Raw genomic sequence first — 27,649 nt, 5'->3', positions numbered from 1 at the left:
ATTTGTGTGACCTAATTGTCGATTTTTTGAGTCCCTAAAAACATTGTCTAAAATGTCAGCCAGTGTCTTTTCGTCTTCGTCCGTAAGTTCTGATCTCGATTGAATTGCATTAGAATGTAATTCAGGAGTCACATTCGAAAATGTCCATTCCCCACGTCTTAAGTCAGGTACAATGCCCATTTTACACCAAAAGTCTGTCCCCAGTATTAATTCATGTTTAACCTGTGGCACCAATAAAACTTCTAACATTATGCATTTTTCTTGTATTTCATAGGAATAGTTACAAAACCATTCACAATACAGCTATCGTTATTTGCGATGGTAACTTTCTTATTTGGTTTGAGTATCGGTATATTTAATTTCTCAATGAGACATCTTTAATCCCCCGTTCACCGAAAATAGTCTGATTCGCTCCCGAATCTAATAAACCTACAACTTTTTTCCCAAATATCTCTACAGCTAAATAGGGTCTTTCATCATCTCGCACGCAACTAAAAACAAAATCTATCAACACTCCGATCGGCTTTGATAGGCTTTGGTGAAGACACCGATCTATCGCCTCACCCTGCCATCGTTTCCCGAACATTTTTGACGCGATACTGAATTTACCTCTGCCACGCTTTTTAATTCGTTTATGTTTGTCTGAGTATACGCGAGATCAGGCTCCAATACCTTTGACGCGCGAACCGGGGGTGTGTATGACTACTGCTAACTTTGTTGCTTCTAATCTTTTCCCTAATTGCAAGAACTGTTCAATCGAATGAACGTCAATCAACGACTGTCTCTGGTAAGTAGGTGTTAAGTTTCGCAAAATAATGTTAAGTTGATTTTCATCGGGCATTCGCGTACCTAACCGATTAAACAAATTCCGCATAACCGCAACGTAAATACCAACCGATTCACTAGGTTCTATTCTATCCCTGCGTTCTATTCGTTATTTCCTCAAACATCCTATCCTCATAATCTACTGGTTGGAATTCAGATTTTAATCCGTTTACTAACTCTTCCCAGGTAGCAAAATTTTCGCGATTCGCACGGTACCAGATCAAGGCGTTTTCTTTAAATATATCTACGGCCGACCTAAAAAGTGTTTGCTTCGTTACACCCCGTGCAATTCTTAACTCATTAACACGCTCTAAGAAAGCATAACCGATTCTATCCCGTCTCCCGAAAATGTAAGCTCCCATTTCGCGATTGGGACAAACTTAGACCTTCCCGAATTAACCTCATCATCTACCTCGGTTTCATCCGATGACGTATTACTAGATGATCCAGCACGACCGAGATTTATCATGTTACAACATGCGATAGCTCGTTTCGGAGTCGAAGACGTACGTGTCTTTAATTTTAATCGCGACGCTAAGGTAACTAATTGTGCTTTTAAATTCGAGTGCGCTCCGCCAGGCTGCGGCCGAGATGAAGTGTGGGTTGGGGCGGCGGTAACTCGTCATTGGCAACGAGTAAGCGGTATCGTCACTTAACGAGATACCTTCTCATACCACCTCAAGTCTCCAAGGGAGAATGCACAAGGGGCCCCCTGGGGCCTAAGTGCGAGCGTAAAAATTACACACTCCACGCTTACATACCTACATACAAGAGATCGCCTCAAAATAAACCGTTCCCTGTGGATATGGTTCTCCGAAGAGAGATGAGATGCAGGATATTAATAACACATTCTAATAAAAGAAACAAGTTTTGATAATTATTATAATTGGGAAATAACTTTTGATAATCATTAAATCGAAAATAAATTATCTGTTATGGGGAAGCAAATTGTAATGAAAAAACTCTATGCGCGAGCATGAGATAACACGCCGGTGACCTTGATAAACATATACAATTGTTGAAAAATAATTGCAAATGTCTTCATGAGTCTCATTCTATCAAGGAGGGACTCCATATCAAAGTGTTGCCTAACCTATCACTTAAATAATCCTATTTTAATATTAAATTAAGCTAGCACAAGATATGAAAGTGTTCAATATATTTTCCATGTGGAATAATACGATTGATATGTGGTATGCACTAGCCAAATGACTCTCATTCTAGCAGCTGAGGGATCCTACATCAAAAGATAGGTTAGGCAAACACTTAAATAATACTATTTTAACATCAAACTATTTTTCATGAATATTCTATTTATATGTACTATCATCAAATCCTTAAACGCACCATGGCGTAAGAGACAGAAAAGAAAGCCCCCACCCGGTGGCATTGCTGAGTACGGCCGAAGAATCGTAGAGTGGAGGGGCGTACTCATTTGCTCTCAAACCTGTGATCGATCAAATACGATTTGAACAAATACACAATTTCTTTTTTACAATTTAAACTTTAACTGGACTAATGTTATGACATAATTGATTTTAAAAACTGATACTCAAGAATATTTATTAAAAATTTAAAAAAAATAATGTTAATACGTGAAAAAATTAGTTTCTTAATGTTTCTGTACTCTATATTTGTTTTGAGGTTGAGAAATTACGAGTTCGTTTGAGAATGAATTAAAGATAACTTACTATCAATATATTATATTATGAAATTAAATGGTTTGGTTCCACACTGCACTAAACAATAATTAAATCAACTTAATAACTACAACAACGAGACTGACTGATTTTCTACGTGGTTCGTACGAATAATACAAAAAATAAAACTTGTTTTAATATTTTCGGCAAACGTAAGAAACAAAATAAATGAATTGAAAATACAAAATCTATGAACTTTAAACATTCCGCCCGTCTACGAGGCTACGAGTAAAAAAAATTCAATAATGAAAGATTGAACAATAATAAACATAAATCAAAAAATATTATTCAATGAAAACATAATAAAAATTAACCCAATACAATTTTTAAATAGATGGAAGTAAACATAATTTTGTTACTGGACGAGTTAACGTGGTGCTTGCTGTTTTAACTGTGGCTACACGCGTTAACTTGTCAGGTCCTGAATATAATTTAATAACGCGAGCAAGGGGCCATTTTGTCGCAGGAAATCTTTCATCTTTCAGCATTACTAACCGTCCAATCTGCAGCTTTTCGCCTTCGGAATACCATTTCGACGCATTTTGTATGTATTGCAAGTAGTACTTAGACCAATAGTTCCAAAATTGATCAGATATTCGCCGTATCATTTGCCACCTTGATAGTCTTGATATATTGATATCAAGTGTAGATGGTTCCGGGATGGATGTGAGAGCAGTTCCAATTAAAAAATGTCCAGGTGTTAGAACGTCAATACTGTTTGGGTCATCAGATATTGGACACAACGGTCGTGAATTTAAAATAGCTTCAATTTCAATTAATAATGTCGTAAATTCTTCGAAGGATAGAGATGTATCCCCGATAACTCGCTTGAGATGATATTTGACGGACTTAACGCCTGCCTCCCATTTTCCGCCAAAATGAGGTGCTCCAGGAGGGTTGAAAATCCATTGAGTTCCATCGTTCGCCAATAGATTTGCAATAGATTTCCATTGTTCAGATGCTGAATTGAAGAGGTTGCGGAGTTCTCGGTCAGCACCAACAAGGTTTGTCCCACAATCACTTGTGATTGTAGCAGCGATTCCCCTTCTTCCAACAAAATGCTTATATGCTGCGATAAACCCCGAAGAAGTATAATCTGTGGCGACTTCAAGATGAATAGCTGATGTGCTGAGACAAACAAAAATGATCAGATAGCCCTTGCAAATCTTACCGCCACGTCCACGCAGTGTACGCAATGAAAAGGGCCCAGCATAATCGACACCAGTGTTCAAAAATGAACGAGATGGAATAATACGTGATTTTGGGAGTTGGCCCATTAATTGTTGACCAGTAATTGTTCTCTGACGAGCACACACCATGCATTTGTGAATAAAAGATCGGACTGGTAAACGCCCACCCAAAATCCAAAACTGCCGACGCAGAGAAGCCAGAGTTACTTGTGTACCGCCATGAAGATTGAGTAAATGATGATATCTGATAACCAGTGTGGTGAATGATGACATCTTCGGAAGAATAAGAGGATGCTTCTCGTTCCAATTCAAATTAGTAAATTGAAGCCTTCCACTAAGTCGCAAAAATCCGTTACCATCGATGAATGGTATTAGACGATGAAGACGATTTGATCGAGGTAGTGATTGAGTAGACATCAATATGGAAATTTTAGGTGCAAAATATATTTTTTGAACATGTTTTACCAAAACCAGTAAAGCATCATTAATTTCGGAAGTAGACAATACCGCTGAAACTGAATCCAAACATTTATTATTACATTGTTTTACAAACCTTAAACACCAGGCAGTGACGCGTAATAATCTTGTGAGAGAGGAATAGCGCTCTATGAGGTCCCAACAGGTTAGTGTTGATGTAATTACTGATGTATGACTGTTTCGCTCTTCGAAATTTTCGGATTCAGAACAACTTGGTATAGATTGTGGCCAGGATAGATTCGGTAGATTAAGCCATTCAGGTCCTCTCCACCAAAACCGAACATTTGGAAGCTCGGAAGGTAACACACCACGTGACGCCAAATCAGCAGGATTTTCTTCAGAAACAACGTGATGCCATTGAGCAGAGGATAGTTCCTGGATCTCAGCTACTCGATTGGATACAAATTCCTTCCATCGTGACGGGTGATTGGTAATCCAATGAAGTACAATAGTAGAATCGGTCCAAAGGTGAATATGATCACTCAATTTTAATGTTTTTTGAACACGATGCACCAACTTTACAAGCATTAACGCGGCACAAAGTTCAAGTCGCGGAATTGTTATTCGTTTAAGTGGTGCAACCTTAGTTTTAGCCGATACGATAGTGACTGTTATTTTATTGTTTTTATTTGATATTACGCGTAAATATACGACCGCGGCCAAAGCTTGCTGGGAAGCATCACTAAACCCGTGAATTTCAATAACACTAACATGATTAGATAATCCAAGCCAACGAGGTACAGCAATTTCAGAGACTGAATGAAATTGTTTTATAAATGTACACCATCGCTTCACAAATTCGTCTGGTAATTTTTCATCCCAATCGATCTTTTTTAGCCAAAGTTCTTGCATAAATAGCTTCGCAGTAATTACGATGGGTGCCAGCCATCCCAGAGGGTCAAACATTTGTGCAACAACTGATAATATGCTTCTCTTTGTAAACGTATTACATTCAACTGAAAATGTTTTCCAACTGAAAATGTTTTCCAACTGAAAATGTTTTCCAACTGAAAATGTTTTCCAACTGAAAATGAAACTATCGTCATTACTTTTCCATATTAAACCTAAGGTTCGATACATCAAATTATTTTCAAATGATCGTGAATCAGAAGTTGCAATATATTCTTCAGGTAGCGAGCTAATTATTTCTTGTGAATTAGATGACCATTTCTTGGCAAGAAAACCGCCCGCCACAAGAATCCCGTTTAATTGGTGAATTTTTTCTCTAGCATGTATTGTATCATTAGCACCCGATAAGATGTCGTCTACATATATATCATTCAAAATAATATCGGACGCAAATGGTAAAGTTTTAGAGTGTTCTTCAGCCAACTGATGTAAACAACGTATAGCAAGGTATGGAGCGCAAGTTAAGCCATATGTAACAGTGCTCAATTGATATATTTTTATTGGATCAGATGGGTTAGTTCGCCATAATATCTGTTGAAATGGCAAATGATCAGAGTGAACCTTTATCTGGCGATACATTTTCTCAATATCAGCAGCAAAAGCAACAGGATGTTGTCTCCATCGCATTAATACATCGACAAGATCATTCTGAAGTTTGGGTCCAGGCAAAAGGTAATCATTAAGAGACATTCCTGAGGTAGATTTCTGAGAGCCGTTAAAAACAACCCTTAACTTAGTGGATGTACTGCTTTCTTTTATCACTCCATGATGAGGAAGAAAGAATTGTTGGCCTACTGAAGAGATTTCTTTTGAACATTCAATCATGTGACCAAGAGAAAGATACTCTTCCATGAATCTGGAATATTGACTTTGAAAATTTGGATTTTTTAGAAAACGACATTCCATACGAAGCAACGCCTTTTCTGCCATTGCATAAGAATCACCAATATTAATTGAAGTATTTCTAAAGGGCAATCGAACTATAAATCTTCCTTTAGAATCCCTGGTATGAGTAAGTTTAAAATAATCTTCACAATCCTGCTCTTCTTTAGTCAGTAAAGGTTTTTTAACGATTTGAGATTCTTCTTGGTTCCAGAACAGGTGCATTAATTCATAAAGATTGTTTTCAGGAGAACATTGGAATGAGTAAATTTTGTCTTTTACATTTTCTGAATGGATTGATCCCGATAGTATCCAGCCAAGAGTGGTATTTTGAAGGAGTATTGAACCGTTGTTTAATCGACGAATTCCGCTTTTCATAATTTGGGAATAAATGTCAACACCTAGGATGACATCAATTGTTGTAGATGACATAAAATGTGGATCAGCAAGTGTAATATCTTTTAATTCATTTTGAAGATCATTGCATATAACTTGTGGAGGTACGTAAGCCGTGATTTGAGGTAATACAAGTGCATTAAGTCGATATTGCATGTAAGGTTTAGTTCGAGAGCTAAGATAACAATCAACATTTCCATGTGAAATATTTGTTGCTTGTCCTCCAACACCATGAATAGGAACAGATTTTGAACGTCGAGCAAACTGTAGAAGTTGGCATAAAGATTCGGAAATAAAAGAAACTTCAGAGCCTTGGTCTATTAAAGCTCGAATTAAACATGGTTTTCCATTGAAAGCTGCAATGTTTACAAGAGCGGTCGCGAGTAATATTGTAGATTTAGTTGTTAGATGTGAGACTGCCATATGAGAGGAGTTTTGAATAACTGTTGTGTGAGGTATGGAATTATTAGAATTGTCAGACGAAGTAGTTTGAGAAGTTACTGTTTGAGATTGAGCGTTAGAACCATGTAATGAAGTATGATGTTGTCGTTGACAAATACGACAACGCTTGGATGAGCGACAATTCTTCATAAGATGAGGTCCAAGACAATTAAAACATAGGTTTTTGGATATCACAAATTCTCGTCGTTGTAGCGGAGATTTGTTCATAAATTGTTGACAAGATGAGATGTAGTGATTAGAGTGGCATAACGAACATGACTGATTGTGAGTCGGCGTTGAAACGTTGTGAGATTTAACGTTACCAATAGGCTTAATTGGAATGTTTCGTTTTGTAGAAGTGAGCTGTTCAATCGCCTCAAGACTATGAATTCTTCCAAAAAGAAAGCTTTCTAACTCTTTAAACGTTGCTGGGGATTTCTTACTCCCAATAGATTTTCCCAATCTTTGAGGGTTTCAGGATCAAGTCTTCGTACAATCAAAAAGAAGAGTATATTATCCCATTGATTTGTAGGACAATCTAATGCTTCAAGTGCACCAAGATTCTCTTTAATCTCACTTATCAAACGCTTAAGCTCGCTGGACGATTCATGTTTAATTGATCGAGTCGACAAAAGAACTGACAAATGAGAATCAATCAGAATTCCTTTATTTTCGTAACGATCTATAAGAATATCCCATGCTCGAGCAAAATTATCTTCACAAATCGCGATGTTTTTTAAAAGTTGGGCGGGTTCTTCCGTTACACTCATTTTTAAATAATGTAATTTTTCGACCAAAGAGAGTTCTGAATTAGATTTAACCATAGAATCGAATAAGTCATGAAAATGTTTCCATTGTAGATAGTCTCCAGAGAATTTTGGTAAATCTATTCTTGGTAATTTAGGAGAATGAGAATTTATAGCACGTGTTGTATTATTTAAAGAATTATTTGCTAAGTTGTCAGAGGGAGCGGATAACTTATCTATAAGATCGAACATGTCTCCTTGAATATTTACGTATTGTTCTTCGCACTCAGCATATATATCGTCTTTAAAATAAACGTGATCTTGAAATTCATCGCGATTACCAGTTACAGTTTCATGAATTTGCTGGAATTTAGCCCAATTTGAATTTAATAAATTTAAACGACTTTTTATTCGACCGATCGTCACATTTGCATCGCCTAGTTTTTTCAAATTTGTCATTGCACGCGAAATTAGACCGTAAAGTTCGATCTGTCGATCTAGAGTAATTCTAACTTCAGACATTTTCTATCTGATTTAAACGAATTTTGACGATTATTTGAGATAAATTTGAGAGTCGGAGATTAAAGAATGAGTTGATTTACGAACCCGATAATTGTTTAATATTATTTCACGAAAATTGAGAAACGTTTTGTTAAAATGTCCGAAACGTTTTACCGCACGCGAGCTATCCGGCTCGAAGGACCAAATGTTTTGAGGTTGAGAAATTACGAGTTCGTTTGAGAATTAATTAAAGATAACTTACTATCAATATATTATATTATGAAATTAAATGGTTTGGTTCCACACTGCACTAAACAATAATTAAATCAACTTAATAACTACAACAACGAGACTGACTGATTTTCTACGTGGTTCGTACGAATAATACAAAAAATAAAACTTGTTTTAATATTTTCGGCAAACGTAAGAAGCAAAATAAATGAATTCAAAATACAAAATCTATGAACTTTAAACAATATTTTCATAAAGTTAATAAATTTAGTTAAAATTCGATGTAAAAATCGATTCTTAATTTCCATCACTAATATAAAATTGAAATTAAAATCCATGTTGCAAGTATATTTTAATGGAAAAACTAGATAAAACTTCTTTAACTTGCTTAAAAACTTTATTTAATGTATAGTCGTATCGATTTCGGGAAACACTCCCATCATCAGCGACAAGCTGTATACAAAAAGAAAATGAATGTAAACTTGAAACACAATTATAAGAACAATAAAAAAAATATATAAGTTATAAGCCGAGAACAAAGGAAATATAAAAGAAATGATCAGCAGATTCTTTTGTAATCGTCGTAATAAATTAATGCGCTCAACTAGAGATAATTCAGTCTAGTATGTCTATATTCATTGTATTAGATTCAGTGTCTTTTTGTAATCAAGTTTAAAATAAATAAGTTTTTAACTTTTTAAAAATAGTTTCACTATAACGAAAAAGTTAACTGGCGCAGTCAGTAGGATATCAAATAGTCACCGAGAATCGTTAAATCGAAGTTCGCGGGTGAATTTTAATTCTTTGGACTAAACGAATCCGAAAAAACTTGAGAAACAAAAAGTGCACAAGGTCGTGCGGATCAAATTCTCCAATCGATGCGGTAGCTGGCTTGGGACAAAATCCGAGGTGATCCAAATTTCACCAGGGACCCATCCAGGACCATAACCAGTAAGAAAATCCAAAGCGATACAACTCTCGCCGAGGAAAACACAACGAAGGAAGAAGAAAGAAAAGAAAAGCAACCCATGATACCATTAATTTACTTATTGTAAGTCATATTATAACTTTTAACATTGTACGAAAATTAAGGCATTCACTTTTTAAATTTTTTGTAAATCAATTTTTCAAACCGATTCCTTCAAAATTTTATGTCATCTGAACAAACTGTAGACGAATTAATCGCTTGCATAAATCGCTTAACAATCATGCCAAACGAACAAATTTCACGTAGTTCAATTACACAAGCCGAAATTTCAACTATTTCCCAATTTAACGGCGATCCTAATGTTCTGCCTATCTATATCGACGCTTGAGAAGATCTTATACGAACTTATGCAGATAAAAAGAACACAGATAGTTCTATAAATTCATTTTTAATCAAAATCATTAAATCCAGACTTACGGGAGAAGCGCAATCATTAATTGGTTCACGAAAATTAAACACTTGGAGAGAAATAAAAAATCTTCTAGAAATAAGTTATGTAGATCAACGTTCCGAAGATTGTTTATTAAACGATCTAACAATGGAATCCCTGCGGAAAAATGAAAACCCTTATACTTTTGGTCAACGAATTAAAGATCTTTTAAATACATTAATGACAAAAATGCAATTGGATTCACGAGAAGAATTGATTCCATTAAAAAATTCTCTCTATACGAATACGGCTCTTCAAACATTTAAACGAGGTCTTATGCGATGCGGAAAATTAGGTGAAATAATTTATATAAAAAATCCAACAACATTAGAACAGGCTATGTCACAAGTCTTGGAATACCAAAATTGGCAATACAGATGCGGCACAGGACAAGCGCCGCAACATCAACATAAACCACAACAACAAATTATACCTGGACAAATGAAAGTACACCATGTACCGGGACCATCAACATCAAGAAATCAAGTAATACTTCCATTTACCAGACCTATTTTCTCACAACAAAGTTTTCAACCACAAAGACCAAATTTTTCACAATCTTTTCAACCATTTAATCAAATTCAATATAGACCACCCTTACAAAATTATAATCAACCACAAAAATATCCTCAGACTTTACAAAAACAAATGTTTGCAAAACCACCCTCATTTAGGTTTGCTAAAACTCCACAACAAATGCTAGAGAAACGTCAGCCAAGACAACAACCTATGGAAGTTGATAAAACGTTAACTAAACAAAAGGTAAAAATGACACCATTTGGGCCAGCAACCCCTACAGAAATGCGATGGCATGTGGAAGAATTAAACCAACAATCTGAAGAAAATCCAGATTAAGGAAATGAATTCTACTACGAATATGACGAAGAAAATGATTACCAAAATACTTTAGAAGAAAATATTTTGGAAGAAGATGACAACAATTACTACCAAGAAGAGGATGTAAATTTTCCAATACAAGCCTCGACCAGTGGTATGAAATCTCCAGGAGAGGAGAAAAACTCGAAGAACACATAGAATTTAATCACCAACAATCAACACACCTACCATACATTTACCTACCAGAAATAGAAGCAAAATTATTAATTGATACCGGAGCATCAGCTTCAACTCTTTCAACGGAAATCGCAAAACAATATTTTTCAGATTACATTGAATGAACATTAAACCTTTCAGTGTAAAAACTATGCATAAAACAACACATCATTATTATATACTAAAAATTCCTTCATTACATACATTTCAAGCTCCAGATCAATATCACAAATTTAATATAGTAGATTTCTCAGAAAAGTACCAAGGAATTGTAGGAACAAAATTATTAAAACAAATGGAAGCAATAATAAATTTACGTGACGGATTTTTGGAAACAAGCTTCACGAAAATACCTCTACATTTTGATAATCCGCGAATAATATTGGAACCTAGACAACGAAAAATCATCAAATTACCAGTAGACAGAAACTTTCAGGAAATTTATATAAATCACCAAGAAATAGCTCCAGGAATAGAAATTCCAGAGAATATAACAATTGCAAAAGATTACCAGGCAATCACCGTAGTAACCAACTTTAACGACTACCCAATGGAAATCACTTTTGATAAACCAATTAATACAACAGTTTATGAAGAAATATCTGACGAAAGAAAATATCGAAAGTAAACTTCGATTAAATCATTTGAATAGTGAAGAAAAGAAAATGATAAAAAATTTATGTCTCGAATATAAAGATTTGGTTCACGATGAAAGACTACCACTCACTTTCACTTCGAAAATCAAACACCAAATTCGTTTAAAGGATGAAATACCAATATACCAAAAACCATACAGGAAATCGCCAATACAACGCGAAGAAATTAATAAACAGGTAAAAAACATGTTAGCTCAAAATATTGTAGAAGAAAGTTCAAGTCCATGGTCGGCTCCAGTAGCAATTGTACCTAAAAAATTAGATGCAAGTGGCAAAAGAAAATATCGAATGGTAATCGACTATAGAAGACTAAATGATAAAACTATAGAAGACAAATTTCCTATACCAAATATAAATGATATTTTAGACAAGCTTGGAAGAGCAAATTATTTTACAACACTCGATTTGGCATCTGGCTATCACCAGATAGAAGTACACGAAGAAGACAAGGAAAAAACTGCTTTCAGTACAGAAGAAGGTCATTATCATTTTACAAGAATGCCATTTGGATTGAAGAACGCCCCGGCAACATTCCAGCGTGCGATGAACTATATCTTGAGAGGATTAACTGTAGATTGCTGCCACGTATATCTAGATGACGTAATAATCTACTCATCATCATTGAAAGAACATGAACAAAAATTACGAAAGGTATTTAACCGTTTAAGAGAAGCAAACATGAAACTTAGTTTGGATAAATGCGAATTCCTTAAAAAGGAAGTAGGATATCTAGGTCATGTAATTACTCCTAATGGAATTAAACCAAATCCCGAGAAAATTGAAGCGATAAAAAAATATCCAATTCCGAAAACACAAAAAGAAATTCAAGCATTTTTAGGACTTTTAGGATACTACCGTCGATTCATTAATAATTTTTCCAAATTAACAAAACCTATGACATCACGTCTTAAAAAGGGCGCAACAATTCAATTCACTGAAGACTACAAAAAAGCCTTTGAAACGTGTAAAAATATTTTATGTAACGAACCAATCTTAAAGTATCCAGATTTTTCGAAACCATTTCTGGTTACGACAGATGCTAGTAATGTAGCGATAGGAGCTATACTATCACAAGGCCCTATAGGAAAAGACTTACCAGTATGTTACATATCGAGAACCTTGACAGAAACTGAACAACGTTATTCTACTATTGAAAAGGAATTACTTGCAGTTATTTGGGCATGTAAAAAATTTCGACCCTACATTTATGGTTAAAAATTCACGATTGTCACAGACCACCGACCATTAGTTTGGTTACATACGTTAAAAGAACCAAATTCCAAATTACAGCGATGGAAAATTAAATTGAGCGAATATGACTACGATGTAATATACAAAAAAGGTAAAATCAATCGAAATGCAGACGCATTATCAAGGATTGAGATACATTACCATGAAGGCGAAGAAAAAATTGACAAAAACGACGGAGCGTCAATAATACCACAATTAACAGACGAAGAAATGGAAACATTAGCAAGAGATATAACATCAGAAGATGTGAGAAAAGTATTAGAAAAACTAGAAGGATCTACAAAAACTAATTTAGGAAAAACCGCGAAAAAACATGGAAAAAATCCAAAACCTCAATGCTCACAATCATTAAACAGCAATATCAATTCTGAACCAGAAATTAGTATTCCAATATCTGAAATTCCCATCGACACACAAAAAATTCAAATATTTATAGAATCCCATATCTTTCCGACTGAAGTAAGTTTTGATGCAAACAATGGTAAAATGATATATCATGCGAAACTAAATAAACAAAATCTCGAACAAGAAATATTAAATTTAATAAAGGACATAATGCCAAAAGGAACATATCATATCTATACTACCGACGAAATTTACCAAATAATGTGTGCGATATATTTGGAACATTTCAACAATCAAGGTCCAAAAATAATTAGATGTACGAAAAGAGTACGTTGTATCGAAGATGCGGAAGAAAAATTACAATTAATCAAAGATCATCATGAGGGAAAAACGAACCACAGAGGAGTAGATGAAACACTATCCAGGATCAAGAAAAGTTATTACTGGAATCAAATGAAAACGGATATCTTAAATTACATCAAACATTGCGAAATATGTCAAAGAACAAAATATGACAGAAATCCTCCTAAAGTTCCATTTCAAATTACGGAAACAATTGATAAACCATTTAGTAAAATTCACATAGATACGTTATCCATAGATGGACAAAACTTTTTATCAATGATAGACGCTTTTACAAAATACGCACAAGTATATCCGATAGTTGGGAAAAGTGCTGTCGAAGTTACCGAAAAACTAATACTCTCTATTAGTTTCAGCATACATGGTACACCACTAGAATTAGTAATGGATAAAGGTTTAGAATTTAATAATTTAACATTAAAAGAATTATTGAAATTATACAAGGTAAATATTCATTATACGACATCGCAAAATCCTAATTCAAATGCACCAATAGAACGTTTACATTCAACCCTATTAGAACATTTAAGAATCTTAAAGTCTCAAAACATTGGACGTGATATAAAAGAATTAATGAAACTAGCTATATTAGGATATAACTCGTCAACTCACAAAGCAACAGGCGTATCACCTTTTGAACTTTTATATGGTCACACAAATTCCAGAGAACCATTAGATTTGTATTACGATAACATTTATTTTCAAGAATACATACAAAATCATAAAGAAAGAACAAAACATCTTTATAATAGCATAGCTCAAAAAATGCAACAGGAAAAAGAGAAGAAAATAACTAAATTAAACGAAAAACGTGAACTAAGAAAATTTCAAACCGGTCAACAAGTTTATGTAAAACCTTCCAAATATTATACTAAAAAGACAAAAGAGCGTTACTGGGGACCATACACAATAACGCACATTTTTGATAACAATACAGTAGAAGTTAAAAATTCTAAAAATAAAATATTAAAATATCATATTAATTCTTTAAAATCTGGATCTTTTCCAGAATCCTCATCGGAAGAGGATCAGCAGAAATAAGTAAAATCGATAATCAAGCAGGAATACTACCCATCAAACTAGGTGTGGCATATAATGTAGAAAATCAATTTGAAATAATTATCCAAAAAGATTATTCAAACCTTTTAACTGTTTGGGAAAACTTTATAAAACAAGAAACGAGTTTTATAAAACACGGATTTCCTACAGAACATCTACAAGAATTAGAAAATTTAAAAGAGCAAGAAATTGCCAGAGTGCAAGAATACTTCGAAGCGACCGAATTAACCACAAGATACAAACGAGGTGCAGTAAATTTTATGGGAGGAATTATAAAGGCCATAACAGGCAATTTAGATGCTGAAGATGGAAAACGATATGAAGAAATTCTATTGAATCTACAAAACAATGTAACGAAGTTACATTTTTTTTTTTTCCGAAAAATTTATAACATCCGAATATACTTCCCACATTACCCCGACCTCCTACAGTTTCCGCCCGATTTAGAAAAATCCAAAAATTGATACCCTATCACCACCCACTTATGCAACTTTATTCGCATTTTCCTTAATTCCTTAATTTCCTTAATTAAACTTCAAATTTTCATGCTAATTCATTTAAAACCGTTAAACCTTTTTCCAAAAACGTTTCCTGACCGAATTTCAAATAAACAAAAGCAATTAGTGGAAATCGACGAACGACGTAATTACCGAAAGCACATGGTTTCTGAAAATTATTATTTAAAATAATTAAATAACACCGCAACGAAGTAAAATACGAAGAAGTATCAGTAATCAGTGTGTTACTGTAAACAAGGCCGACCGTCCCGAGTGAGTTTCACCAGCCAGGGAGCTACCGTTCAGCTACCGTACAGCGACTATTTTTTTATGATGCGGAATTAGAAATCGTAGAACAATCAAACCGATTTCAAACAGTTACTAGTATCATGAAATAACCGTTGAATGATTCTAATTATGATTAACATGATTATTAACCAAAACCATCCCGCATCTTAATTAATTAATTTACTTCATTCCTGATGGTCATCCATGGAAAATACTACCCGTATAGGATTGCCCCGGACACCACCCGACTGCTGAAGCTACTTTGTGTTGAAGTGCGTGTTAATTAATACTGATTAATCGAAGTTAACGTGAAACATGCGGTCGGGAAAATGTTTGTGTATGTAAGTGCCGTAAACGCTAACCGATTTTGATAATTATATTTTTGTAATTTTCCACATAAATAAGGGTATCTTTTGAATTATGTTATAAATTTTCCGATAATTATTTTTAATTAATTGTTAATTACTCCGCTATTCCTTAATCAATTTAATCCGCTCAAAAAAGGGATTTAGTTAATTTTGTACCCCGCATCCGATACCGCCGTTAAAATTTTGCTATTGTCATTAATTAGCCCCCCACATTATAATTTAGTTTTGATAACTTGTTTTAATACGACCCCCACTCGGAAAAATCCAGTTTTCACCCCGAACAAGTATAAATAGCCGGTCAAAACTTTATTTTAAAGCAGTCTTCAACTGTCTCGGTCAGTCTTCAACTGTCTCGATCAGTCTTCAACTGTTTTGATGAGTCTTCAACTGTCTTGATCAGTCTTCGACAGTTCTGGATTAGTCTTCGACATTCTTCAAGAGTCTTCAGCCGTCATCAACCGTCATCAACCGTCTTCAAGAAGTTCGCCAGACTTCACCGAAAAATCTCCGAGTTTTGGAAATAACCGAGTTTCATCGTAAGTTTGTTTTTGGTGGTGCAATTGTGGGACTTTGATTTTATTTTGCGAAATAAATTTTTATCCAATCTCCCGACCGGGTGTTGCTGCGAGTTTTCCGCAACACTCTCCCGACCTGGTATTGCTGCGAGTTTTCCGCAATACTTTCCCCGACCTGGTGTTGCTGCGAGTTTTCCGCAACATCTTCCCGACCTGGTGCTATCGCGAGTTTTCCGTAGCACTTCATCCAGACCAATTATTCCCTTATGAATAATCATATCAATTACATCCGAAGTACGAGTCCCACAAGATTGCACTAGGCCAGACATTCACCGATTATATATTTAAATAATGATTTTTCTTCTTCCTCCTTAAACTCCTATGTTGATTTTTTTTATTAATAAACTTTGATTTTATTTCTTAAATTTACGAACCGCATGTTTTTATTTTTTTTTACCCTCTCTCAAAAACCCTGAATCTCCGACTGTAACCCCCAAAAGCTACTTGGAGGCGAAAGAGTTCCTTAACTCTCTAAACATAAGGTGGCGCCCGAGACCGATAACATCCCGAACATAAAAAAAGAGGCACCAAGACCCCTTTCCTAGGACCGAACCAGGAAAAGACGTCGCAACAACCAAGAAAAAATGAAAAACGTTATAAACACACAATTGCTAATATTAGATAACGTTACGTCAAATTTTGAAAAGTCAATAGAAATAATGGTAAAAAATCAAGAAGAATTAGCATTAAAGGCAGAGAAAACAGAGTTAAGAGTAAATGCATTAGAGATATTAAATCACCAATTAATAATCTTGGATCAATTAAGAGATAGATTACAAGATTTACTGCAGACGATTACTTTTGCAAAATTAGGCATTTTACATCCTACCGTAATAGAATCAAACTTTTAGATTGTATTAAAAATATTCATTTAAATGTTAATCACGAATTTCCTTTTGATGTAATAGTCGATAAGATTTATCATATAGAATCGTTAATTAAGATTAAAGTTTATCAAAACGAGAAACACTATGTATTTGTGTTAGTAATACCGATAGTTAGTAATGAACCTTATCAATATTATTCTTTGAGTGCGCTACCGATATTTTTGAATAATAACACATTTAAACAAATAACTCCAACATTTAAATATTTAGGTGTTAAAGATCAATTGTTTATTAATTCAGATCAGCCTTGTTTAGAAATTAAAAAAGAAACCTATTTATGTAATCATGAAATAGAACATTTTATTAATAATAATTCTCCATGTGAAATTCATATTTTAAATATTGACGATAATTATGAAAATTGCGTTTACGAACATTTTCGTATAAATGATTTTGAGATAATTGATATCAATTCTAATGTAAAATTATTATTAAGTGCTAAAGAAAATAAATTAATTCAAAAATGTAATAAAGAAAAAGATACCATTATAATCCATGGTGTTTATCTTATTAAAAATATTAATAATTGTGAATTTAAAATTAAAAATAAAGTAATTAAAAATTATAAGAAAATTTTGCATAGCAATATTAAATTTATCGAGTATACAAATAATTTTAAAAAAATAGAAAATGTAAATTTGACCAAGCCAACAATACTTAATATTTCTAAAACAATAACGGAACAACAAGAACTTTTAAATTCAATTAATAATAATCAATCAATTGGTTATATTAACGATTACATTATGTATTGTTTGCTTATAATATCTTTTATGTAATTATCGTAATATATTATATTAAGAAAAGGAACACCAATAAAAATTATCAAATTCCAGTTGAGGAATTACCGCCGATATAACCGCCGTAATCCCTCGTAATCTTGGCCCGGAGGAGTTATAAGCCGAGAACAAAGGAAATATAAAAGAAATGATCAGTAGATTCTTTTGTAATCGCCGTAATAAATTAATGCGCTCAACTAGAGATAATTCAGTCTAGTATCAATATTCATTGTAGTAGATTCAGTGTCTTTTTGTAATCAAGTTTAAAATAAATAAGTTTTTAACTTTTTAAAAATAGTTTCACTATAACGAAAAAGTTAACTTATATATGTAGGAGTTTACCCAAGAGAGGGCGTCACTTTGCGGCCTCCCCACCATTCGCGCACACACACATTTTATTTTTTAAAAAGAATATCAAGACCAGTCGAGAGAGTTCCGCCGAAGACACCGCACGAAACACTTCTCAAGACGTGCAAAGACGAATTCATTGTTCATTTTGTTATTATCAAACAGTTTAATTTAATATACGATTTTATTCTAAAACGTGTTACATTAAAAGAAAATCCCTAGACAACATAAAGAAAGAGCCTACATTTTCGGCGCTCGCCCGGGATAAGCAAGGACGAAGAAAGAGTGAAAAGAAAGGTGTTGGAACGAGGACTCAACGACGAAACCGGTGCCGGCGGTGAAGACCTAATGTGCATTTGGCGCCACCAAAGATAAGGATTCCTAGAAAAATACGAGTAAGAAAATAACCTTTTGATCCTTTTGAAAAAATGGAGTTGGGACGCATTCTTAAAATCGAACAAAACATCACAAAAGCGAGTCTTAAAGTCATTAAAGCCTTTCATAAATTTGTTTTTGAAAATGATGAAGGTCGAAATAATAGACGTAATTTGCGAAGGTTTGAAGGCTTTGATTTCAAAGACGATAACGACGAACGATTGCAAGCTAAGATAAATTTTGCCATGAATAATTTGACGCTAGGAGAATTAAATTCAATTTGTCAAATCCTATGTGTGGATAACGACGCGAATGACAAAAAAGAATTAGTTGAAATGTTGTGTGGAAAATTATCTGATATAGAGCTAAAAAATTTAGATGACGATATACACGACGATGGTTCTGGAAAACATGTTGACACCACGCATATTGAAAGAAAAAAAGGAAAATCTGATGACGAAAGTGAATTAGAAATGGCTGATGTAAGTAAAAGTAATAACATGAGCGACGGAGAACAAAGTTTCACAAAAAATTTCGAAAACAATTCCAAGACTTTTCATCCTAAATTCATGCTGACATTTAAAGACATTGAAGAAACTCTATGCACCTTTGATGGAGCTGAATCACATTCAATAAATAAGTGGATCGTCGAATTCGTAGAAACATCGCTAATGATGGGATGGAATGAGGTGGAAAAGCTGATTTATGGTAAACGGTTAATGGAAGGAGAAGCATTGCTGTTTATTAGAGCTGAAAAGGGAATAACGTCATGGACAGCCCTTAAAACAAAGTTAATAAAGGAATTTGGTAGAACAACAAATAGCGCAGTTATTCACAAGAGGTTAACTACAAGAAAGAAGAAAAAAGACGAAACATTGTGGCAGTACTTAATGATGATGAGAGAAATAGCTGCAGAGGGAGACATTGAAGAAGAAGTGTTGATCGAGTATGTGACGGAGGGAATTGTTGACGACGAAATAAACAAGACAATACTTTATGGACCAACAACATTAAAAGAATTTAAAGAAAAATTGAAAATGTACGAGAGATTGAAGGAAAAGCAGGGCAGAGAACATAAAGACACAAAGAAGGAAGATTTTATGCGACAAAACAACACAAAACAGACTCAAAGAAAACAAGATACCATAAAGGAACGAGATGAAAGAAACATGAGATGTTTTAACTGTGGAAAAGGAGGACACCAGGCAAAAAATTGTCGAGATAAGGACAAAGGTTTAAAATGTTTTAAATGTGACAACTTTGGTCACATAGCGAAAGAATGCGAAAGGGAAAAACCACAAAGAAAGAATTCCAATCGTGACGAAACCAAAGAACTCTATGTTGCTCAAGAAACCAAGATGGAATTGTCTAGATACAAGACGGTAATACTGAATGGAAGAAAAATCAACGGTTTTATCGATACTGGGAGTGATTTAAATTTAATAAAAGTAACAGCATTTTTGCAAATAGGTGGGCCAAAATTTGACGAAACGCCTATAACAATCAAAGGAATCGGAGATAATTGCATTACAACATTGGGCAAGTTTAAAACAGAGATGAAAATGGATGACTGTATTTTTGCAACAGATATCCACATTGTTCCCGAAGAAGCAATTCCCATGAAATTCATTATTGGAAAACCTGTACTAGAGTTTGCAACCTTGACAATAAATAACAAAGGAATCAAAGTGACGGAGAATGGAGAAAATAAAGATTTCATCATGACTCGAGAAATTGAAAAGGAAAGAGAAGTATTAAGTGATATCTTTATGATTCAAATGGACAGTAATACCTTAAACGTAGGAAAACTTGGATGTTACAAACGGATATCGAATATTGTACAAGCGTACAAACCACAGCATCGACAGAGTACAGCGATTCGAACTAAAATAATATTGAGTGATGAAATACCAGTTTATCAATCACCTAGAAGACTGTCATTTATGGAAAAGAAAGAAGTTGAAAGACAGATTGAGGAATGGATAGCTGATGGAATAGTGAGACCTAGCATTTCTGATTACGCAAGTCCAATAGTCTTGGCAAAGAAAAGAGATGGGTCGACAAGGATATGCATCGACTATAGGAAGTTGAACAGAAAAATAATAAAGGACAGATATCCCTTATCGGTAATAGAAGACCAGATAAATCGTTTAGCTAAAGCAAAAATTTTTACTACATTGGATTTAAAAAACGGATTTTTCCATGTACCTGTTGACGAGTATAGTGTAAAGTATACTTCATTTGTAACCCCAAGCGGACAATATGAATTTTTGAAAACACCATTTGGCTTGTGCAACTCACCGGCTGTTTTCCAGAGATACGTGAACGAAGTATTCAAAAAATTGATCCACAAAAGAATCGTATTAACTTACATGGATGACCTGATAATTCCATCAACGACAGTAGAAGAGGCTTACAGCAACCTAGAAGAAGTATTGAAAACAGCAGAAAACTACGGCCTTGAATTTAAATGGTCTAAATGCTATTTTATGGACACAAAGGTAGAATACCTTGGACATGAAGTTGAGGATGGTACCGTTAAACCTTCTCTCAGAAAAATAAAGGCGGTTATGAACTTTCCTATACCGACAACGATAAAGAAGGTGCAGAGCTTCCTTGGATTAACGGGATATTTTAGAAAGTACATAAAGGACTACTAGCGATGGATTTGGAGCTGTGCTACTACAAAAAAATATGGACGATGGCCAACTTCATCCAGTTTACTATTGGAGCCGCAAAACAAACGACGCACAAAAGAAATATCACAGTTATGAACTCGAAGTTCTTGCCGTTGTAGAAGCTCTTAAAAAATTTGGAGTGTATCTTTTGAGAATACAATTCAAAATACTGACTGATTGTGCTTCATTTGCAGTCACGATGAATAAAAAGGATCTGTGTACAAGGATAGCAAGATGGGCTCTATTGCTCGAAGAATATAATTACACGCTAGAACATAGAGCAGGTGTACGAATGAAACATTGTGATGCGTTAAGCAGAAATCCCATTTTGATGATAATTACAAAAAACGAATTTTTAGAAAGATTATTGCAGGCACAGAAAAACAACTCACATTTAAGAGCAATTTTTAAAATATTAGAGAACGGACCCTATGGAAATTTTGTAATACATAAAAACCTTTTATACAAAGAGATAGAAAATGAAAATTTGTTAGTGGTACCTGAAGGTATGCAGTACGACATCATCAGAAAGGCTCATGAGAATGGACATTTTGCTACAAGGAAAACTAAAGAACTTATTGACAGAGAATATTACATACCTGAATTGGAAAAGAAAATTCAAAGGGTGATTTCAAATTGCATTTCGTGCATACTTACGGAAAGGAAGTCAGGAAAGCAGCAAGAACTATTAAATCCAATCAACTAGGGTGATACTCCACTGGACACTTACCATGTAGATCACTTAGGACCAATGGAAAAGACAGGAAAAGCTTATAGATACTTACTAGTGGTGGTAGATTCATTCACAAAATTTGTTTGGTTGTACCCCACAAAGTCAACAACTACGAAAGAAGTTTTAGAGAAATTAAATCAACAAAAGCAGATATTTGGGAACCCAAGAGTTATTATGTCAGATAGAGGAACTGCCTTTACCTCCAACGACTTTGAAGCTTACTGTCAAAATGAAGAAATTCGACATATAAAAATAACAACTGGTGAACCCCGAGGGAATGGTCAAGTTGAGCGAATTAATAGAATAATAATACCAGCATTATCAAAGATGACCATCGATAAACCTGAACATTGGTACAAATACGTACGGAAACTTCAAGAAACCTTGAACAATAGTTACCAGAGAAGCATCAACATGACACCATTTGAACTTTTGTTTGGAACAAAGATGAGAAGACCTGAAGACATAAGAATGAGAGAAGTGATAGAAGAAGAATATGCCAACCTATTTATCGAAAGCAGAAACGAATTGAGAAGAGAAGCAAAAGAACAAATAAAGAAAATCCAGGAAGAAAACAGAAAAACATTCAACAAAAGAAGAAAAGAATCTCAGCAGTACCAGGTGAACGATCTAGTGGCAATCAAACGAACACAATTCCAAAATGATTCAAAGCTGCTACCAAAGTTTTATGGACCCTATCAGGTTGTGAGCACTTACGGACCGGATCGTTATAATCTGGAAAAGGTCGGAAATCATAATGGCCCAAACAAGACGACTAGCAGCGCAGAAAAGATGAAGCCATGGATGCCATTCGAGGCGAATGACGGCTAGGATGGCCGAGATGTAGGAGTTTACCCAAGAGAGGGCGTCACTTTTCGGCCTCCCCACCATTCGCGCACACACACATTTTATTTTTTAAAAAGAATATCAAGACCAGTGGAGAGAGTTCCGCCGAAGACGCCGCACGAAACACTTCTCAAGACGTGCAAAGACGAATTCATTGTTCATTTTGTTATTATCAAACAGTTTAATTTAATATACGGTTTTATTCTAAAACGTGTTACATTAAAAGAAAATCCCTAGACAACATAAAGAAAGAGCCTAAAACTTACTGTCAATAAGCGTAAATATTAAAAACAGGAACATCCATATTTAAAAACAATGAACATATAAACTATTGAAAATAAGAATTCACGACAATCACACGAGAAAAACGAGAAGACATGTGCGGGAGGTGGCGTTATTAAAAGTAAAACGTGTGCTATTGGGAAAAAAGAAGAGAGAGGACCGAAAAAAGAAAAAAGAGAAGGAAAAGACGAAGAACTCGAAATCAAAAAAAGAAGAAAAAGAAAGAGATATCAAAACGCAAATCTTAAAAATAAAAAGCAACAAATAACACAACGCCAAAAATCGTAATCAACCATCAGCATCCAAATACATAAAGAGTGGCTTGTAATTATTACTAATTTGATCATTTAAAATGGAGAGGTTATTATTTTTACTGTGTTTATTAATTTCAAAAAGTTCCAGAAGATCAAGTTTATAACCCTTAGAACATTCATGAAGTAATGTAACGTTTTCATAATCTATGCTATGGCCCGTCTCCATATGATGTTTATATAAATTAGACTGAATTCTATTTTTATGTTCATGAATTCTGTTTCCTAAACGACGACCTGTCTGTCCAATATAAATTCCGTTACAGTTAGAACATCTAACCGAATACACGCCATTTATTTGAAGTATATTCCCATTTTTAGGGTGGTAATTAGATAAAAGCCTAATAATAGAACAATTGTTAAAAAAGGCTAATTTAATTTTGTTTTTATCAAAAAAGCTTCTGGACACCAAAGATATTTCATTATATGAAATGGGTTTGTAAATATAATTATCATTCACCTTAACATACAAAGGATCTTTACTCTGAACAAATTTAAACTGTAAACCTTTAATAATACTTAAAGGAAAACCGTTATTCAAAGCAAGAGTATGAATATATTTAAATTCCTCAAATTTATGCTCCTCTGATAAAGAGTAACTGATGGCACGATTAATCAAATAACGAAAATTCGCCAATTTATGAGACATTGGGTGAAAAGAATCAAAAGGAATTGTTGTTGGGACCATAGATGGTTTCCTATAAATATTATAAGACAAAGAATTATTAATTTTAGTGAGTTCAAGATCAAGGAAGTTAAGTGAACACTCCTTCTCAATTTCTAAAGTAAAGTTTAAATTAGGATGTTAATTATTTATAAAATCGTGAAAATCATTTAGTGAAGCCAAATTCCCGTCCCACACACAAAATACATCATCGACGTACCTTATCCAATTGTATATTTTATTTCTGAAGGGATTAGAATTATTAATTATATGATTGTTCTCAATGTAGTCCAAAAATATTTCCGATAGAAGTCCATTCCCATTGGAAGTCCCTCAGAGACATGAAAATAGTATATTGTTTTATATGGAAGAGAAGCAGTGCTTTTTATGGCGTGGTCTGTCGCTTAGCGACGAACGCAGTGAGTCGCTAATGACAGATGAGCCGTTAAAATTGTGGCGTGTCCGACAGTTTGCCGGACGAACGAAGTGAGTCCGGCAATGACGGACCAGCCACAAACGAATCTGCTTCTCTTCCGAATAAAACATAGTATTTTTTCTTCAAACGTTGCAAATAATACGGCGCTAAAGTGAAATGTTCTTCAACGTTATGGCGCTAAAGTGAAATTTACTTTAGCGCCATAACGCTGAAGTACTTTTTTGCTATGTTGATCTTAGCAACCGTCGTTATGCAACAATGACTTACTTCTACCGCGAGTAAACACGACAACAAAGTTGTCATTTAATGACGTTTGAAGAAAAAATTCGTTATTAAAAGTGCAATAATTTTGCTTAACTACATGCTTCAAAAGGCTATCAAAATGTTCGGTGTTAATATTATTAAAATGATTTTTAAGCAAATGTGAAGTAAACTCAAGTGTCTTATCGATGGGTACGTTTGAATATAAATTAGTAATATCCAAAGAAACAAGTAATTTATTATTATAATTTAGATTTTTGGTTCGTTCAATAAATTGTAAGGAATTAGTTACAGAAAATTTAGCTTTGAAATCGATAATCTTGAAAATGTTAAACAAAAAATCAACCAGTTTAGAAATAGGTGAAGAATTAAAGCTTGTTATGGGTCGAATAGGCATATTGATTTTATGTAGCTTGGGAAGTGCATAGAGCCTGGGGAGAATAGGGTTCATATGGATAAAAAATGAACTGTTAAAAAATGTTGAATTTTTAAAATTTTTAAATCTTGGCGTGAACTCGATTAAGGTTTCTTTACACTTGTTTATAAGTTCTCTGGTTTGTTTAATAATCTTATCCGTAGGATCGGATCTTAGTTTATTGTAATTATTGGAAGCCATAAATGAATATGTTTTGTCTAGATAAACTTTGCGATCAATAATAACGGTTCCAGCACCTTTATCAGCTTTCACAAAAATTGCGTTACCTTCAGTGAGCTTTTGTTTTATGTTTTTAATAATTTTCCAATGACTGGCATTGGTCTCATTATAATGCTTTTCACATTTAAATCTCTTTTCTGTTTTTTTAAGAAAAGATATAAGATGACTTTTAATTTCGTTAGCCTGACTATGTTGCTTAATAATGACGTCGAAATCTATGGCAACTTCGTATAAATTAGGTTCCTTAACTAAAGCAAATTTATATCCTTTGTTAAGGAATGCTATTTCATCTTCACTAAACGAGATGATAGTTAAATTTGTGAATTGGGATATATTATCTTTTTGAGTATTAATTTTATTTTTATTCCTCAGTTTATCCCTATTAACCTTATATTTAATTAGATTAGCCAGCTTTCTCCTCTTCCTCCTCAAGTCCTCCTCCCTCACAATTTCTGCCTCCTCCCTTATTTTAATGATAATTTGTTCAAGTTGTAAGAAGTGAAAAACTTCTCTGAGTAGGTAAACGGTAGCAATGTGCTAATTTTCCGTAGGTGGTGTTAAGCTTCTTATAGTGTTGTTTTTTCTCTTCTCGTAATATCACTTTAACTAACTTAAATTTCTTTTCATCGTTGATTCTCCTACATCTCACCTTTGCAAAATTTGGAATTAAATTTTCTTTCATACATTGATTAATAAAAAAAAAAAAAAAAACTTTTATACAAGTTGGATTCAAAAAAAATTACACCTACGCAAAACTTAAGAATCAACACCCTGTCAACAACAAAGGACGAAATTCAAGGAATTAGGGAACTGTTAAAAGGACAAGGAAAGAAAAAAAAATTGGGAATATCAGAAGTATGCTGCTGTAACAGAAAAATTAATAACATAAAATGTAAATAACGTTAAGAATAAAAATAAATTTAATAATTCCGTAATTATACAACCCATAATTCTCCACAACAATCCAAGACGATAACACAACAGAACAAAACAATTTTTAAATTTTTGAACGTAACGTATTGGTCGAAAGGCTTTAGGATCCGCTGGGTACTTTTTTCCATTCTTTGGTATAAAGGTTATTGTAACCTTCCTCCAGCTGATGGGAACGTAATTAAAGGCTGTGCAGGCTTTAGAAACTCTCATCAAGTGTATTTTCGTATCCTTCAGACTCCATTGAAGAAGAGCAGGAAATATACCGCCGGGTCCGGGTGTTTAGAAGGGCTCAAAACTGCCGGCGGCCCGCTCTACCAATTCATTCCAAACAACCTGGTTAGCTATCTGCCAGTCCTAGCTGCTAGGATAGTTGTTAAATTCCACTTGGTGTAGAAGCATTGAAAAATCTTGCAAAGAACCTGGAAAATGAACATCCATTAGTAAATGCAACGATTCTTCTGGATTCTTGGCAAAACTGCCATCAGACTTTTTTAGAATGGCATAACTGTGTTTTTGGCCGCGAGATAGTATTTTGTTTAAGCGTGAGGCCTCAGCAGCGCTCTCTACCTCTTCACAAAAATCTCTCCAGGCTTGTCGTTTCTTTTAGTTAGTGTTACTTCCAGGTTCATCGTAAATTAATTAAAAAATAACAAAATAAAGACGATGAAAAAGTATTTAATTTTTATATTCGGTGCTACATATGTTTCGATCGAACTATGCGATCTTCATCTGGCACGATGCCAAGATTGTCGATTGAAGAAACAAATATTTCAACCTGACGCTTTGTTGTAGGCAGCCCCGATCATCTCGGTCTTGTTCGGTTGATCTTCCTCATTAATGCCGCCACGCGACACCCGAGTGAATATGGTACTAAGCAGAAAATTCATGCTGTCTTCATGTGTAGCAAACCATTCAGCCGCTTTTTCAAAAGCAGCGAAGATCATGAGCATGCCGTCTTCTTTCTCCTCAGAGTGTAACAAACACCAATTTGCAACCTCTAAATGAAGGTTTTGTTTGTTCAAAACGGCGATTGTCTTCCGGACATCCGCAAGCATATTAATACCTTTTGGTACCCACGCCGTTACCCTTCTCATCTTTGGTAGTTCATCTTCCCGAACTATGTGCAGCTTCGCCCCTTCCCATGGGAAGAGCGTTGGTACTGTCGCGCGAAGCTAGTTCAGAGGGAATTCATTTTGGCACGCAACCCTGAAAACTTCCCCTGAATAGGAATAGTTTTCGAAGAGAGGCGGCTCGCCATCTTTATTAAGCTCTTCTAGGAGCCTATCAATT

General features: G+C 34.4%; 2 protein-coding genes across 2 annotated transcripts; both read right to left on the bottom strand.

Annotated features, from left to right (window-relative positions):
- Positions 1 to 2,851: 2,851 nt before the first annotated feature.
- Positions 2,852 to 6,802, bottom strand: LOC139431238 (uncharacterized). Its single transcript, XM_071198878.1, has one exon. The coding sequence runs from the start codon at positions 6,800 to 6,802 to the stop codon at positions 2,852 to 2,854; it is 3,951 nt and encodes a 1,316-aa protein (XP_071054979.1).
- Positions 6,803 to 7,230: 428 nt separating this feature from the next.
- Positions 7,231 to 8,088, bottom strand: LOC139431237 (uncharacterized). The gene has a single exon (XM_071198877.1). It carries the CDS (start codon positions 8,086 to 8,088, stop codon positions 7,231 to 7,233), a length of 858 nt encoding a protein of 285 aa, XP_071054978.1.
- Positions 8,089 to 27,649: the final 19,561 nt, after the last annotated feature.

The sequence above is a fragment of the Onthophagus taurus genome, chromosome 8, assembly GCF_036711975.1.
Source record: "Onthophagus taurus isolate NC chromosome 8, IU_Otau_3.0, whole genome shotgun sequence".
NCBI classification, from domain to species: domain Eukaryota; kingdom Metazoa; phylum Arthropoda; class Insecta; order Coleoptera; family Scarabaeidae; genus Onthophagus; species Onthophagus taurus.
The sequence above is the reverse complement of the archived record's forward strand: the minus strand, read 5'-3'. Positions and strand labels throughout refer to the sequence as shown.

Bases quoted from the DNA above. Each gene is read 5' to 3' on its own strand.
- LOC139431237 (XM_071198877.1), bottom strand. From the start codon at position 8,088: ATGTCTGAAGTTAGAATTACTCTAGATCGACAGATCGAACTTTACGGT.
- LOC139431238 (XM_071198878.1), bottom strand. From the start codon at position 6,802: ATGGCAGTCTCACATCTAACAACTAAATCTACAATATTACTCGCGACC.